Source organism: Drosophila elegans, unplaced genomic scaffold, assembly GCF_018152505.1.
Source record: "Drosophila elegans isolate 14027-0461.03 unplaced genomic scaffold, ASM1815250v1 contig_520, whole genome shotgun sequence".
Classification (NCBI taxonomy): domain Eukaryota; kingdom Metazoa; phylum Arthropoda; class Insecta; order Diptera; family Drosophilidae; genus Drosophila; species Drosophila elegans.
In genome coordinates, this window is record NW_024545903.1 from 4,654,801 (window position 1) to 4,672,557 (window position 17,757).

Sequence of the window (17,757 nt, forward strand, 5' to 3'; positions counted from 1 at the left end):
AATTGTATAATTTCAACGATTAAACACAAGTTTAGCTCCATTCGCTCGCTTTTCCCCATTTCTCGCCGACTGTTTCTGTTTCCCTGCGCCTGCACGTGCCACTATTCCTGGTTTCTGTTGCCTCGGCCCGCTTCGCCAGGTGGATATATACGCACCCAGCTGTATATGTATAACTGGCATGTGCAACCGCAGAGAGATAGAGTCGCATCCTTGATGGGCACACGCTTCATTTGCGTGCTTAGTTAGGAAATCAAGCGTATGGCTGCGGGACAAGTGGGATGGATGTTCGGGTGGAACTTAAAATGCAAGGTGCATCCACCTGGGGGGCTGGTGGCTTAAACTTCGATTCATGTGGGCGGGCGAAAAGTTGCTCAACATCAGCGGACGGACGTTCGGGGCGGTGGGCGTGCCAGAGATAGTTCTTCCCCTGGGGCTGAGTGAAAAACTCGGATTTGCATCGACCAGGCTGATTTATTGATTTCGCTTAAATTCGCTTGGTGCAAGAACTAAACTTAATTAATTACGCGGTCGGCAGAAATGTGCAACAACCTGGAGAGAGTTGGGCAGGCAGAAAAGTGGCTACGAAGTCTGATCAGCAGCTAATAAAAGTTTCGAGCAACTTTTTTATAGCCTTTTGATGACCTGAACTAGAATGGGGTGCAAAACAAGGGCGGCTGCAAAGAACTTGGGCCACATTTAACTAACTTCAAATCTCGGCAATTAACTGAAAGTCACCAACCAGGGAAAAGAGTCCGAGAGTCGTGGACGCCGACATGGCAAATGTAATCAGGCCCAACATTATAATTAACCGCAAAATGCAGTTGAGGATTTTTCCGACCCTCAAAGCAACCACACCACCCACCCCCTTTCACCCCTCCTGGTCGTCTATTAAAACTTTTACGACAAGTAAAACGCGAAAAAAAATTACTTAATTAAAATGATTGACTAAACAGAAAAGTTTGTGCGAAATTATTTTTGCTTTTTTTCGCCCGTAACTAGCTGGGCATACTTTTCCGGAACAATAGTTTCTTCCGGTTGTGGGTGCTCTATATATATCTTGCTCTCGTTCTCGCCATCTCGCTCGCAGAATAGCTCTAGCTCTTTTGCGCTTATTTATTGTTTGCCTTTTGCCGGAGGCTGCGAAATTTTTCTGTAGGAAATGTTCGAAGTGGAGGGGTCTACGCGAAAACCTTAGATGCGACAGCAGCTTGTTGTTCGTCAAACAAATTAACGAACGCCTCAAGTGTTGTTGCGTGCTATCCCCCACTCTTTTTCTCTGCATCTCCCTTTCCCGTTCTTCCTTTTTGGATTGAGGCAAGAAAACTTTGAAGTGTTAATGAATTGAGCGGCAACGGGAGCGGGAAAGCATTGTGTGCAGAGTAATGACCGTTGGCCGCCTTTTGTGGTCAATTTTCTGGTAATTGAAATTATGATTTAATTTAATTTGCCATAAAAGTGTTGACAGTAGGATAAGAATCAAAACAAAAAGTTGAGCGAAAGAACGAGAAAATCTCAACTGTAATTGAAACAAATTAAAAGTCCCTTAGGAGCAAGGTAAAAATTAAATTCAGCAGGAGTCCTTATAATTTTTAGTTCGTTATAATTCAAATAGACAACTTCAAATTGGAACTTATTTAACACATGTCGCAATTTACGTAAGTTTCTTTGAACCCGAATAGATTGCAGTTAAAGTCTGAAGAAATACCAGAAAAAATTACAAAAATGAATCAAAGGAATCTAGTTGTATTATAAATAATAATTCCCCTTTTACCCCCAAAATTGTTGTACTAAGAAAGTATGCTACACAAATTTTTCTCTTACATGACTGAAGTTATTAAAAAAATGAAGCACATTATTTACCTTAATCAACTTGAATCTACGACTTGTTTTGTTTTTGTTTTTTTTTAAAAACATTATGCAAATTATATACGGGAAATCGGCCGAACAGATGATGGCAATATGCATGGCTGAATAATTTAAATGAGATTATGCCATTTGCCATTCAATAATTCACAAGTGAGAGATGTGTTTTGGGCGTCGTTGTAAATCGTTACAGCACTAATAATCCGTCCAAATTACCCATTAACAATTAATTAGAGAGCCTAAGATGTTCGCATATGTTTAAGTGTGTCTGCAGTCACACACATGTGCATAAACAAACACCCACCCGTTTGCATAATGAATTTGATGGAGTGAGGAGGTCCTATTTTACTGCAATTTCAAAACCGCCTTTTGTCTGTGTGCTGGCCACAAAACCATCTACACACTTGATTCAAAAGCGTTTTCGCTTTGGGCCAAATTGGTGCAAGGGCGGCGATGGCAGAACTTAACTGTAAGAAACTACGCATATGCTTAATAACATGTTTAAGGGTTCCAAATGCATGTATGTATGTAATTGTGGGGAAACTCTCGGTCCCCAATGGCATATTAAAAGCATTTAGCATAAGCGCTGCTCTAATGGGTTTGATGGTAATATAAGATGTTTCTGAGAAGCTGCTATTATGGCCATTGTTAATGTCGTTTAGTTGGCCATTTAAATTCACTCATTATTAGCTTTGTTCTATTTGCTTATTATAGAACTTATTGAAAATTGTTGTACTAACAATAACATTCGTCAAAACCGGAGGCTAGTTAGCTGTTTAGGGCTTACTTTAAATGTTATATATAATATAATTAATTATACAAATTAATGCGAATAATACAAGAAAAACAATAACACAAATACTAAGAATGCATTTAAAGCCTCCTTATGAGTTATAATTGTTTACGGTATCGCAGCTTAAATACCTACTGCGTGTTAATCATTAGAAAAAGCTGTCTTTAACTGGTCTGCACTTAGCAATCCAAATGCAATTATCATTTCATTTGCCAAAGCACTCAGGAACTTGTGTTAACTACTGATTTTTCACTCGCTTTAACGCCTCAACCAGACCATTATGCGATTTGCACCTGCTCACTGCTGCTCCAGCAACGGAAAATGAGTTGCCAAAAAATTTTAATTAGAAAATTCGCACATATGCACCTAATGGGCCCCGTTAACGATGGCCCAGAACGGAACCGGAAAATCGCCATTTCCGATTAGGCTCCTGCCCAGGACCAACCAGCGATTGTTGCCTCGCCACTGTGGCACCTGGCCCATCGACAAAAGCCATTCACAATTGTCGCCGCTTTTGGAGTTGCATGTGTGTAAGTGCCTCTTTATGCATACAGCTGTGTTCAGACTACTAGTAGTCATTTTGGTTTTCTGAGAAACAAACACTTTTGATAAGAAAAATATCTAAACACATTTAAAAGTAAAAGAGCTTTCCTCTGTGTTAAGGGTATGTTTCAATTCGGTAATATATTGATTTATCAAATATGATAAAGAATGATCGGGTATCTTATTGATATAATTTCCGAATAACTTGCAACGTTTGATATCTCATAGATGATATCTAATGGACACTAGTCTATTTCTTACAGAAGTTAAACAAATATATTACACTCTGGTTGACCTAAACTTGTGATTAATTTTTAAAATACAACTCTATTTTTGAGCACAGCTGTATAAAAGTTTAACAGAAGTGCACGATTCGTTGGTGAGTGCACGATTTCGACGTAGCCAATTAAACTGTTCATTTCGGCGGATTTTCTTTGTTTTGAGCCACTCGTAGGGAAGGCTTGTCGGGCTTGTTTGCCACTGCCAATTGATGGCTCATAATTGCTTATTAACCCGACAAATGGGACTCGCGAACAATTGCAATTTAATTGCAGTGCTTTTGAGTTTATGCAAAGGACTAACGAGAGAAGCTCAATAACATTAGGGAAATTACAATTTTTTCTTAGATTCCTTGTACACATTTGTTTCCTAAATTTCAGTTGACTTTGATTTTTTTAATTTACTTTATTACCTTTGTGCAACTTTATTCAAGCTTGCTACTTTGAGTTTGAAATTTTTATATGTGCTCCCCTTTGACTCGTTCCGGGCCAGTTGAGCTGACAACGAAAACACTTTGCCGGCTATTTAAGCCAACAGGCAGACGAACAAAACAAAACTTTAATTTACTTGTGATCAACTTTGTCCCACTCTCTCCACTTTCCTCTGTTTCCTTTCTTTTCTGGCTGTGCAGCACATAAAACATAATAAAAGCAAATACGGCAAAAGCAGGAGCACAGATAAAAAAATTAATTTTCCGCAAACTAAAACCTTAGAAAATTTATGCTCTGCCTGCATAAACAAAAGCAAAGGGCAAAAAACAAAATGCAGAAAACAGAAAACAAGCAACAATTCAATTCATTGGCTGCACAAGATGCAGACATGGTCGTGGTCAAAACGCACTGCTGACCGGAGGACAAACTTTTTGCTGGCAAAAAAAGAAGGGGAAATAAAACTCAGCAGAACTAGGAAGAATCCTGGGGGCCAGGAGCCATTCCTGCGCTCTGAAGACGACGTTACAGCTAGCCGCAGGCATTCAATTCAACTAGAAAATACAACTTCGCTGCTGCTTCTGCTGCTGCTGCTGCTGCGTTTTTATTAGCTCAGACACAATGCAAAAAGCCTCTGACTGCCAGGACCTGCGTATAAATAATGAATACAGAGCAATAGCAACAACTCGGCTGGCAACATCCTTACGCAGCATTAACAGCCAAAGAAAAATACTGTGAAAGTAATTCTCTTTCAAAAAAAAAAAAAGATACAAAACAGGAAGGAAGAATGACTTGGCCTGGGGTCGAATATATTTGTACCCTGTCCATAGGTTTTACACTTATTTTATAATTTGCAGATATGATTAAGATTAATATCATAATGGGTAATTTAAATTTGGATCGTATATAAATGGGTTTAAACAAATTATTTATTTTTGATAAATCAACAACGTGTTAACCTTTTAAAATGTTTTCACAGTCCTTTATCAAGGATCTATTTCTTTTATGAAATTGTGATTGATGTTTAAATATGATGAGTCTAAACCCTATTTGGCCTCGTAGCCAAGTTGAAAAGGTAGTAATTTTTTTTACATTTTAAAAATAATCTTAAGCTTTCGATTTTTAATCAAGTTTGGCTTACATTTTTCCTGTATCCCTCTCATTATATCCATTACATTTCCAGTGGGGAATACCCAAAAATGTTGTTTACCAACACAGCTCTCTTATTTAGAATTTACGGGGTAAGTTGATAAAAAAAACGCATTTAAAGTTCTGCAGGCAATTGGAGCAAAACGAAAAAGTTTTTACTTTTGCTTCTGTCAGTGGGTTAAGTGCACACTCCAATACACCCAAGTCCTGCCACATACTGCTCCGTCCGGAGTCATCCAGTAAATTCGAACCATTGCAACCATCATTAATCAGGAAAAGGCAAATGCAACTAAAAAATTTCCCTTCCTTACTTCTCCTCTTCAATGTATCCCATTTCCATCCATTCATTCTCAAGGCTTTCCGTTCTTAGCTTTGCAAATTATGCAGTATTTTCGAAAGAAACTCTATACAAATATTGATCTAGAATTGAAATTCTAATTTGTGAATCTGTAAAAGAATCTGGTTTTCTGTATACGAAAAGCTAACAGTATTCCATATTCCGTTTTCGACCCATTGAACGTGTCTATTAAGTGAATGCCTGATGTGGAGCACACATTTTCCTATGAACAGTCCTCGCAGTCCAGACCGCATTTAAAACACGCGTGCTGAAAACCGTCCTTGAAATAAGTAAGACTCCGGCTTTTTTTAATACCTGTACGTTTTCAAGCTTTTGGTTCTTTGGCAAGCTTGCGAGGTTGGACTCTGGAGTTCGTTGGAGAGCGTGGGCGGTAAAAATATCACAGTCGCGTCACCCTGAGCGTCCTTGTCGGTCTGACGTCCTTGCTTGCGTCGCATGTGCGCAATGTCCTTGCGCCCGGCAACGAGTTATAGCCAACTTTCACCTGCCCCAGCGGCAAAACAAAACCACCCACCAGCACACTCGGCTAAATCCTTCTACATCCTTTTCAGTGTGTGAGTGTGTGTGATTGTGGGTGGTGCAATTTATTTTTCGCTCTACTGCTCGACAACGACTGCGTTCTACTCCTGATGTAATTAGCGAAGTTTACCGTTGTGTATTTTTATAATACTATTTGCCCGATTCAGTCCTCGCCCCCAGGTTAACAAATTGAGCGCTCGAAGGAGGATTTACTTTCATTAGCGTTTGATTAACGCTTCCAATTCCACTCGGAGTTATATATTCAGCTCCCTCTTAGGATATATGAATATGCAAGTGCTGGAAAACTTAACGTTTTATTTTACCTGGTAGAGGTGCCATGGTCTATGCATTATAATATACCCCATTAAGACGGACAAATAATTAAATCATATTAATTACCTTCCCTTTTACGGATGAGGTAAAAGTATTAGAATTCAAAATATTAAAGGACTTAAAGCAGAAAATAGCAAGCATTTATGCATCATTATGTTATTATTATTCACGGATAATTTTCATTAGCACACCTAATAAAGTGTTTAACAGCCACAAGTGGTAGGATATAAGCCAAAATGGTGCAAATTCAAAATTAAATTTATTAAAAATGGAATTTCAACAAAGGTGTTAAAATGTCCGAGGGGCAAATGCACTGGTTTTGCACTTATCGCTATATTAAGTCAGCTATTAAATGCTTTAGAAAATAAATATTAGAAGCCAACAAGTAAATTGTAGGCGAAATATTAATTAACAATTTCATTCAGGTCACCTATGAGGCATTGGACCTCAGATAAGAAGTACCAAGAAGCTTATCGTGACACATAAACCTAGAAAGGCTCTGGCCATCACTGGTGGTTGGTTTGGCTGGCCCTGGCAGGGAATGGAAAATTGTATGTCAATTGAATGGCCAGAAATCACTGTTTAAATTTGCATGCATTTGCAAGGGCAATCGGGACAGAGGACAAAGGACTCAGGACTCAGGACACAGGACACTGGACACTGGACAAGCGGAAGCAGGTCAGCGGGATAACAAGAGCGGGCGAACTGCCGACTCTAAGAACCGGTAACTGCACCGGCAACGGTTAACGCGCAGTTGCCGCATGCATAAAACATAAGGATAACGAACGGGGCGGCCACCCACAAACACAAACACATATACAATCAAGGCACACGGACACGGACAAGGACATAGACAGGGACAGGTTGCTGATACAGGACCCTGCCGTAGGAGGTATTGTATAATTAAAACTGCATTCAGATGCAAATGCAAATGCGAGTGTAAGCTGCAAAAGCGTAAGGCGAGCGCTCACAGATTAGACAACTTCCTCTCGTCCGTCCATTCATGAATCGGGTTCAGGATCCAGGTTTCGGCAATCCTATTAGCCGTGCGTTCAATAGGCCATGAGGAACACATTAGGGCCTCAGGACTTATCCGGACTTTGGCCAGTTAAGTGCAGTAAAGTCCAAGGCCAATTGTGTGCCTGCGTGCGGTTGTTTGCCTTGAAACAACGCGCATCCTGTGTATCCTAGCTACCTGATTATTTGCTTCAACTCCTTCCTCAAGGACCCACCTTAAAGCCAGTGCGATTTCAGCCGTCCGAATGCCTCGCATGCCTCCTTATGTATTTCAATATAGGAAATAACTTTCAGCAGGCATATTGAAATGCTTTTTAACTCATGCAAATCCAGGACTAAGCGGCATATGCCTGGCATTTGAATGAGTATCCATTGATGCCGAGCATATTTTCCGAGTTCATTGCATTTTCGCACCTCGGATTAAGTCACTGGAAGGAAGGGAGGAAGGAAGGGAGGAAGGGTGGAAAAAAAACCAGCACGTTACCTCTTTAACACCATCACCTTTCCCGCCTTCCGCCTTGAAGCGGATTAAGGCACACGTGTACCGGCAACAGGTAACAATTGTTGCACTGCCCGCAGGTCGTGTGCCGCTTAACTTGGCCAGGCACGCGCTCCACAGCCAGGTGACTTCTTGGCCGGGGACAATGTCAAATGCGGGCCACGAGGAGGGCCACACACGTGCCCCTCTAATTGAAATGCAATGCGAGTGCTCCACACTCAGAAACAACGTTTTCTGGTTTTCACAATAAAACACCTTTAACTAAAATAAATATGAAAAAAGAGATGCATTCCTTACATTTTTAAACCACTTTCTTTTTAAATTTATTTTTAGTTTGTGTCTGTGAAAATTCAATTGCCGGATTTAATAATAGTTAAACCTATCACGCGACTTTATGGCAAAACACACAAAGTAGCAGGTGTCTATAATGTTGCCGTACAAAGTAGCCATTCTTGATAATTGGCGTTGGTTTTTGTTTATTTTTCTGTTTGACTTCAAGGATTTAAACATTATTTTTAGGCTAAGCGATCAAATTATTGTTCCACTGATAGACAATTTACAATCAAATCAAAGATGCCAAAGATGCATTCCCTTATTAAAGTAAAACATCGTATTTACTACTCAACGATAGCCTTATTCTGCTGAGTGCACAGAACCGCATATATGCGGGATAGTCGAGTGTAAACTGAAGTTTTCAGCTGCTTCAGCAGACGAAATGCGCCACAAGTAGCTCTGACGATGCTCAAATAATAATGCGATTAGATTTGACAAATCCAATTTCAATGACACTTGCTAGCACAACATTAATGAACTGCAAATGTTTGTCCTCTCCGTTGCCCTTAACCCTTACCCTTACCCTTTCCCCCTCCCCCTTTCCCCCTCCCCCTCACCGCTGTGTGGCACGTGGCTTGCGTTTCAATATTTGCATGTAAATTTAAGTTCGCCCAATCGAGTGCAACAAATCGCAGCTCAACAGCATATCATACTTTGCATATTAATGCCACCAGCAGCAAGAGCTTCGAGCGTTTGGTGCTGGCGTCCACGGCAAAAGCACTCCACGGTGGATCCACCGCAGTGGAACTGAATGTCACAACCATCGCACAGTGGGGGAAATTTGTACTCGGTTCCCGATTAATTAGTTTCTGTCAAACTAGAAAATCAAACCACACGCGGATCCACAGGGACTATTTTGGTTTAAAAACTCGCAATCATAGCCCTTTAATATAATTAAAAAGACATGAAACAAAACAGCTGCTCCTATTTTGTGAGTTTAAGTTTTCTATCGCAAGTTCTCTATCAAGAACTTGGTTTTCAATTTGAGTGCTCTACAGCACTCATTTGCGAAAAACTAGTTTAAATGGCTTTTGAGCTGGATGCAGTTTGTTCTAAATTTGAGAATCAAATTATCTAAAATAAATCTCTTATTTGTGGATGTTAGTGTGGCCATTTTGAAAAAAAACTTTCGCTGCTTAGGAAAAACTAGGATCTGCAGGCCAAATCATTAGCTTTTTTAGTTTCCGACGTTCTCGACGTTCATACAGACGGACAAGTCGGACAGACGGTTAAACAGACAGACATGGCTATATCGACTCGGCTACTGATTCTGATCAAGAATATATACCTAAAACGGCCATAAATGCTTCCATCACCCTGTTACATACTTTTTAACGATCACAATATACCCTTTTAGTCTACGAATAATGGGTCTTATCTAACAAAACTAATAGAATTATAAAGTAATATCAAATTGGACGATTATCTCCACCGTGCACCGCCACCGCCAAGGGCAATTGGAAAGCGAACGGCAAAGCATCAGCTCCAGAGAAAATGCTGCAAATGAAAGCAGGAAAATTATTTGTTTTCCTCATTGAAAATCGCGCAGAGTCTGCTCTAGGAAAGAATAGTGCACTAGAAAAAATGAGAGAATTGCAGAATAAAATGTAAATGAAGATGTGCTGGGCTTGGAAATGGAAATATGGAAGTGGGAAAGGCCAAGATAGCGAATTGATTGGCGCAGATTTAAGGAGAGGCGATTCTGCAAACTTAAAATATTCAATGAGTTTATGGCCAACAGATTTTTAATCATTCTATGCTGGCAAAGTGGTTTGCTAAAGAAAAAGGCATGGGAAAAATGGTTCAATACTTTAACGACTTTAAGTAACTTAAATATTTACAAATATTTAAAACTTAATCCAGATACTTTGTGAAAATGCTAGCCTATTTCCCTATTTTCCCTTCAACAGTTCCAAATGTGACCTTAAGGATAACTTAAAATTTCAACTGTACCAGACACTTTTCGAATCTTTTCAGACTTTACTTTTGAGATTCGGCAGTTACCACTGCGGCACTCAAGTTGAGTGTCTCTTTGGACCCCCTTTTATGTTTTGACACATTATTTTCGCCATGGCACTTCCCGAATGGCGAGAGTCCAGAGATCCGAGGATCCAACAGCTTGCAAGGTTGAAAGGCGCATTTAGAACCCATTACCATTAGAGGACACTTTGCTTTGCTGGAAATCGACCATAAGCTCGGCCTGGCATCCTTTGGCCAGGACATTTGCATGATTTTTGCAAGAGTAATAAACGTGGCTAGCGAATAGATGAAAAAAAGAATTGAGAGCGGAACGGGGGAGAAAGGGCCCTGACAATACTTAATGTCAGTCACGTAGCAGGGACAGGGACAGGGACACTTTTCGTCCATTGACATGGCCAGTTCCTCCTCCCCGTGCCCAGATCCCTGCCACTCCTGGTGCTCCAGCCAGTTCTCTGGGAGGACTCATCGACAAACTGCAGGAGCCGTGTCCTGGCATAACTGCCTTCTGGAGGACGGCTCAGTAAGTTGGCAAGCAAATCGCTTTGTGCCCGGCACTTGCACCTCTCCATTTTGTCATTGATTTGCAGTCATTCTTGCACAGCAAAAAAAATGAGACTCCTCTTGACCTTAGATTAATACAGCCTTTGGAAAATATAAATTTGTTTATAGCTTCAAAACACTAAGATATATTTAAATAAACTGAAAATGCGTTTTTATAGGGGAAGATAAATTTAATCTTTACTTTATGAAGGCCTCATGACGCATTCTATTTAAGATTTTGACATTTGAGATCAGGTCTTTTAAGAAATACGATTTTATATTTCGTTAAAATCATTTCCAAAAATTAAATGTTTCCGATTAATGGTAATAAAATGAAGTATACGATTTGTTTGCTTTGAATGCTGTATTTTTTCTAGTGCCAGTGTGAGTCAGCATGGACCTAGCCGAATTTTCTAAATCAAAAACCTGAAATTTTAGCACAAGATATTTCCTTAAAGTGCATTGCTTGCTATTTTTCTCTTGTTTCCCCTTTGACAAGTCACAAAACACAGACACATGAAACGCTCAAGTTGGCTAAACACGGTTATCACTTAGCCGCCTTTTTAGTCCCATGTCGAACGTGTAATTCGATAAGCTTGGTTTAAAAAATAGCCATAGCTCCAATGAGTCGATACATTTTTAATAGTTTTTGCTGCTACTGCTGGTGGAGGAGAAAAAGTTCTTCAAACTTTGCCAGCTTCCAACGCAAACTTTTGCGCTCCGATAAGCAACAACAAAAGGTTGGGGGAGCGGTAAAGGAAGCTCTCGATCCCGGAGCTCGAGTCAAAGCCAAAGTGTTGACAGTTTGATGCGACAAACACACACACACACACACACACACACTCTGAAAAGGACCCTGAACTTTGGACAGCTCGAATGTATTGTATACAAATGCAGTTTCCATTGGCTCAAATGCAGGCCAAGTTTTGCTTTTCAATTTCGAAACCCGAATGAAAACACACACATATGGAGTGCAGTAAAGCGTAGGGTGCAAAAAGTTTTTAGCAACACAAAAGCAAGTCTTGCGAAAGTTATGTCCCACTCTCCTTCGGGTATTATTAGAAATTGAATTAGATTTCATTCGGCAGCAGGCAGAACAATCCCAGATCCACTTAAGGTGCAAAAAATTGCTTGGGCTGGGCCCAGTGTCGGATCGAGGGGGGTTTTCAGATCAAATTTTTTTAGTACACCAAGTTGGGCGGTTTTTCATTTCACCGTTGAATCCGCGCATGGTTGGGCTCGGGCTCTCCACAAGTTCGCACAGCCTCTTCATTTCGAAAGAAATGCAGTCACATCGAAAGTTTGCAATCAAAAAACTTAGCTTCCTGCCCAAAATTTGCGTGCTGAAAAAATAACCTTAGCATTAAATAGAGTACAAAGTTGTTCTTAACCCCGTGTTGCCCCGCCCCGTGCTAATCCTTTTAATTTTGAACTTTAACTTTCGCCGACGAGGAAGGAAAAATAAGATGGAAAATAGCCGAGTAGAAGCTGTAGAAGTAGAACCAAACATGCGACGCACTCGGCGAAAGTTTTTTAATAACAAGTCCTGTGAAAGGACGACGCAGATCCATCGCAGTTATCAAATGGGCAGAAGGGGAATAAATTCCGCTCCCGACTGCACGTACACTGCATACATTTCCCGTTTCGGTCCGATGCCCCGATTTTTGTTGCCCGAAAAACCCGAAAAGTTTTGGCATCAACTGCGCCCGAAGCGGTCGAACCCATCGCTTTCTCATCTTTCTGCAGATCTCCGGTGAAGTCCAGCCAGCGAAATGCAAATACAAGTTATAATAATTTCTTTTCAATTTCCAACCAAAGCAAGCACTTAAGGGGATTTTAGTCACAGGGTCGGGCTTAGAGACGAAATGCAACTGGCCAGAAAGGGGGACGATGAGGAGGTGGAGCTGCCTTCGTGTTTGTCATTTGGCCTCGTCACTTCTGTGATTGCACTGAAATTTGCATAATTCCAAGTAAACAAGCAATTTCATTGAGAGCGTGGACGCGGGTGGAAATGGCTAGCAGAATTTGGAATTAATAACTCTTTGCTGCAGAAATTGGATAGCATTCGCTACTCCGACAGCCTCGCAGCAAGGCCAATTTCATTAGAAGCGAAATGAGACAAGAAGTTTAAGACCAAGGACTTTGTCCCAAATTTTACACTCTAAATAAAATTGAAACACTTTTTATAGAACTAAAAAAAAAACTTTTAGTTTCTTTTTTGCGCTAAATCTTTATAGCCTTGCTGCCAAAATTATAAAGTGCCATCGGGTAAAAATGAATACATTTTTTAACAACCTTTTTAAATTCTCAAAAATACTTGACGAAAAAAAATATCCATGTATCGATTTTTTGGGTTACCATACAAAATTTGCTGGCTATTTCTAGATTTTTTACAAGGCTAGATTTTAGGTTTTCTGTGACCCAAAGAGTTGACAACCCTGGTTTTAGTGTGACCGCACACGCACGGCAAAATAAATTCCCGTAGTAGCCAGGAAAATTCTGTCAAACACAAACTTTCCTAATTTTTCGTTTGAATTGTTTTGTACTTAAAAGTCAAAATACCTGGACGGAGACCCCCCAACTACATCACGTTGATTTGCTAATTCTGTTCGAGCAGCGCTGAGTGGAAAAAGAAAGTAAGTTCCCAACTTACTAGCCCTGCTTTCAACCGGTAAAGTTTCGCTACGGCAGCGATAAAAGTTGCCCCAATATATTTTTACCCAGGAGAGTGCAAATAAGTGGCCCAATAAATTCGTTATTATGTTCCTACTTATGTCAACTCACCTCGTTGCAGCGATATTTGTGTATTGCCGTGTCAAAAGTTATCGCCAGAGCGAACTGAACAGCAGCAATTCCAGGCTCCATTTTCGGCTCGAGTGCCGATGACAAGCTTTTGGGTGGTGTGTTGGCCATAAACGAAACCTGCACCATGGGGCAATAATTTCCGACCGTTTTTGTGTGCCTGCCATGGTCGCAATTTAATTACTGGGCAGCAGTTAATATTGACAGTAGCCACAGCCTCAGCCCCAGCCCCAGCTCACCGTAAAACCGTTTCAGCTGAGCGTAAACCCATAAGCCTGTCAATCGCAAAAGGTCGCTATCCTGCCCTCTTTGTAAAGAACTTTACCTGTAGCTATGTACATCAAACGAAAATACGACATTTTGGCCGGTATTAGAAAAGCGGCAATAGGGGAAAATGTAGGAGTACGAAAATATTTAAGGTTCGAGCCAATGGTATTTAGCTATTTTAATGCCCATTTCTTGTATAACAAAGGGGTACATTGATTCTGGTATATTGTTAAAGGCACCATTTCAGACCATATAAAGAATGTCCGCTTTAAAATGGTCCCGATTAGTTCTAAGCTGCTCGTCGCATATATAGCTGCATAACCTGTCTGTGATTTTGTAGCAATCTTAAATCCTTCCAGCAAACGATGCTGCCGGCAATAAATGATTATTTTATGAAATCCAAAGCCAAAGCCGAGACCGAAATCCCAATGCAATTTCACTGCTTCGGTTGGCTTTCCCAGGCGACTTGGCAACTTTTAATGGCCCCACTAATACATTTAAGACCCTGCATAAGCGCACACACACATAAAATGGAGATTCGAGTCCTGTATACAAATAATTACATGGCAAAATATTTACATTTTGGTTTTGGCTTATGCACCGAATAGGCCAGCAGACGCCAGAGGTGGCGAGGTTTTTGGGTTACGGTGGGTTTCGGTGGCTTGTGCTTGGGCAGCAACTTTTCGGCCACTTCATATTTCATAAAAACATGCATTATGACTATTTTATGAAGCACGCGCCGAGAACTTTGGCAGTCAGGATGCAGGATGCCCCGCCGCCACGCCACCGAGGAGTCCTGTGTTTGCTAGGTATTTATTCGAGTTTGCCAGCCCGTGCTCCTGTGTGTGTGTGTGTGTGTGTGTTTGTGTGTCCTGGCACAAAGCCTGGCACATAAACCGACATCGTTGTCGTTGTCGTTGTCCCCTGGCCTTGTCCTGGGCCTATCTGCTTTATGGCTCAGCGCTTCCAGTGCATCCAGCATATAGCATCCAGCCCAGCGTGGCCCAAACAATGGGATGCCACATTCATGGCCTGTGGGGGTCGCAATTTCATGTGCCCCAAATGGCCCACTTCGGAGCAACCAAACTTTGGACGCACATAGTCGTAAAATGGGCCCGTCAGATGTGTAACTGACCTATCCTCCTATCCGTTTTGTTGGCCATCTGCAAATTAATAATTCGACCCACTTCGAGTGGCCGGCCATCATTTGCAAGCCTCTCGGTTAGTTTGTCCAATACCCGAGCACTTGCACCTGACTCGCCTTGCACTCCAAGTCTTGATTACATTATGCTTAGGCCCAATATTCATTTCTCAAAGTGACGGGCCCTAGCGTTATTCCGGCTTGTTGGGTAATTAGTTGATTACTGAACCGAGCGATTAGCTGGTTAATTGAAAGGGTAAACTAAGCATTGGTTAAATGCCACTTGCAGCTGATTTCCAATGATCCCTTTGGTGCTGGCCACTCGTCAATGGAGTGCTTAAAGTGCAAAAAGGCTGCTTCTTGGATCATTGGGCCTTTTAACACTCTAAGTAAAGTTACTAGTCTAGTCTGCTGTTATATTCATGGACAAACTAGAGCTTTTTTTTTAATTAAGACATATTTTATACAAAGGATTTCTAACCTTTTAAATACTTGTCTGAAATTTACTTTTATGGGGGATTTTTAAATTTGTTAATATTTAGTATTAGGCAGACAAAAAAAAAAACAAATAAATCTTCAGCAATAGCACATTCAAAAAAATTAATTTAATAATTTGCAAAAGTTTTAATTTGTTCAAACACTGAATTAAAATAACATTTTTTTACAGTGTGTTAAAAACTAATTTCGTCTTAAAATTTATCTATTCTTGTTATTCATTACTTTAATGTTGTTTTTAATTTGTTCTTCTTTTCATGGTCTTTAAAAATATTAATTTTAACAATTGCAAAACAGAACAGTCTAAGCTACCTGAACTCGACAGCTTCTTACCAAAATACCAATTAATGTTCCTTGATTGACATTTTCTGTTAACTAACAACTGCCATTCAGTATCTGACCAAACGTACCTCGTCGAGCAATGCGGATTCCGAAGATTGACTACATTTGTGTAAAGTTCATGGACTTTTTCGGCCTACTGATGGATCTGGCTGAGGACTCGTCGTTAATTATGATGCTGGTTAGCTGCACAATGGCCGTGGCTTTTATTCTGAATATTCGAGCGGGAAGCACTATCTTTCAGAATGTGGCCAAAGCGGTGGAAAACATGAGACTTAAGTCGATGCTAGATCGCCAGCCCTCACCTATTAACATTGCGAACGAGGTTATCAAGAGGCAGCTGAAGTTGCCATTGAGTTGGACAAACTATGAGGATCTTCCGATGGCGGTGGTTCTCGAAAACAATGGAAGTACGGCGATCCTGCGGACTTACACTGCTCCCAACATGTTGCCCCACCTAAGTGGAGCCAATTTGGGCGGTAGTTACCACTTTGTGGAGGCAATATTTAAGTGGGGCATCTTGCGGTCCGAGCATTCCATAGGGCAGGAGAGATTCAGCCTGGAGATGCAGGCACTGCATCGATGTCCCCAGAAAAAGGGAACCAGTGAATATTTGACAATATCATACCTATTCGTGCTGACTCCCTTTAAAAACGAACCACTCACGCAGATCGTCGATCACCTCAAATGGATCCTGCGGCCAGGATCTTCGATTGAACTGCCGCCTTTCGACTTGGGCTCACTGCTTCGACCTTTCGCCGGAGGTCACTACACTTACCATGGTACCTACGACAACGGAGAGGTGGTGTTGCCCACCATCTGGCTGATCGACTCCCAGATCACTGGGGTCAACTCCCACCAGCTGGCCCAGTTTGAGGTCCTGCGGCGAAAGGATGGCAGCCGGATCTGGAGCAATGTACGAGAGCCACAGCCGCTGGGCAGCCGCACTGTGCTCTTCCATTACTGAGAATTATTATTATTACCAAAACAGGGAATTTTTTGCCATAAATCCACAAATAATTCCAATATATAATTAAACCAATATTGCACGATATTTTAAATGCATAATTGCCGCTTGTATATCAAGCAAACTATTTGGAAAAAAGGTCATATAAATTTAGGATATACTTTATAAATCGCTTAAATATCTGCAAAATTTATCGAAAAAAAGTAACCACATCAATTTTTAAAACATTTTGTTTTTCTTAATAAAATATAGTATAAAGAAAATGGCCAGCGGCGGTTCAAAAAAACGCAGTTGTTTTAGTAAATTGCGCTTGATTTATTGCGCTGCTGGCTTCAAACACAAAATTTAGTAATATTGACTTTATTTTTTTTGTTGTGCGTTGTGGTCTTTTTCAGCTTTCAGTTGTTGAGGCCAATTAATCTCAGTCAGCACTTACTAAAATAATGCATACTTTTAGTTGCGTAACCGTTGAAAACGATTTAATAAAAAATATTTTAAAAGGTATCTTACATTTGATAATATAAAATTATATATACTACAACCTGTGCAAAAATGCCCTCGTTATAATCGAGTATGCTGAATTTGGTGAAAATCTTAGAATCGTTACAGAGATTGACGATAAAAGTAGACGTGATGGAAATAAACCTCTGCATTTCCAATCAGTGCCTTTTAAATGTGGAGCTTCCTGCATGGATGTGCGGTGAGCTCGAGTGTCCTCGTTCCCAAAGGAGCAGTCGAGCAATTCAGTTCGTGATTCGCACCTGATGAGCAGTCCATCAGCTTTGACTCCGGATGCTGGCCAACTATTTGCCTCTTTGACCGACTGCCTGCAGGTGCAGCCAGGCAAATAGTCAAAGTCCAAAGCGGAGAATGCACGAGCTGCTGGCCTGGGGAATTTGTTCATTTCGTTCGGTCAGAGGGATAAATCGGAGAATGCCTCGCTGCCTGCCTGCAAATGCTAAAACAGTTGCGAAAATTGTCGAAATTAATTTTCAATAAACGCCCGCTGGCCAGAATGGGAATCGAATGCTGATTGGCTAAAAAGTTTCGCTGAAAATCGCTTTGAAATGGGAAGCCGGCAAGCAACCGGAACCGACGTTTCAGGCCAGGAG

General features: G+C 40.9%; 1 protein-coding gene across 2 annotated transcripts; it reads left to right on the forward strand.

The window, feature by feature from the left end:
• Positions 1-13,116: 13,116 nt before the first annotated feature.
• LOC108145393 (carbonic anhydrase 1) lies at positions 13,117-16,863 on the forward strand. 2 transcript variants are annotated; one of them, XM_017270790.2, is made up of 2 exons: positions 13,117-13,270; positions 15,637-16,863. In XM_017270790.2, exon 2 carries the CDS (start codon positions 15,761-15,763, stop codon positions 16,643-16,645), a length of 885 nt encoding a protein of 294 aa, XP_017126279.1. In that variant the 5' UTR covers positions 13,117-13,270; positions 15,637-15,760; the 3' UTR covers positions 16,646-16,863. The 2 variants fall into 2 exon arrangements, with proteins under 2 accessions (XP_017126279.1, XP_017126280.1); XM_017270791.2 differs by having other exon boundaries at positions 15,733-16,863.
• The last annotated feature ends 894 nt before the right edge of the window (positions 16,864-17,757 follow it).

Bases quoted from the DNA above. Each gene is read 5' to 3' on its own strand.
- LOC108145393 (XM_017270790.2), top strand. From the start codon at position 15,761: ATGCGGATTCCGAAGATTGACTACATTTGTGTAAAGTTCATGGACTTT.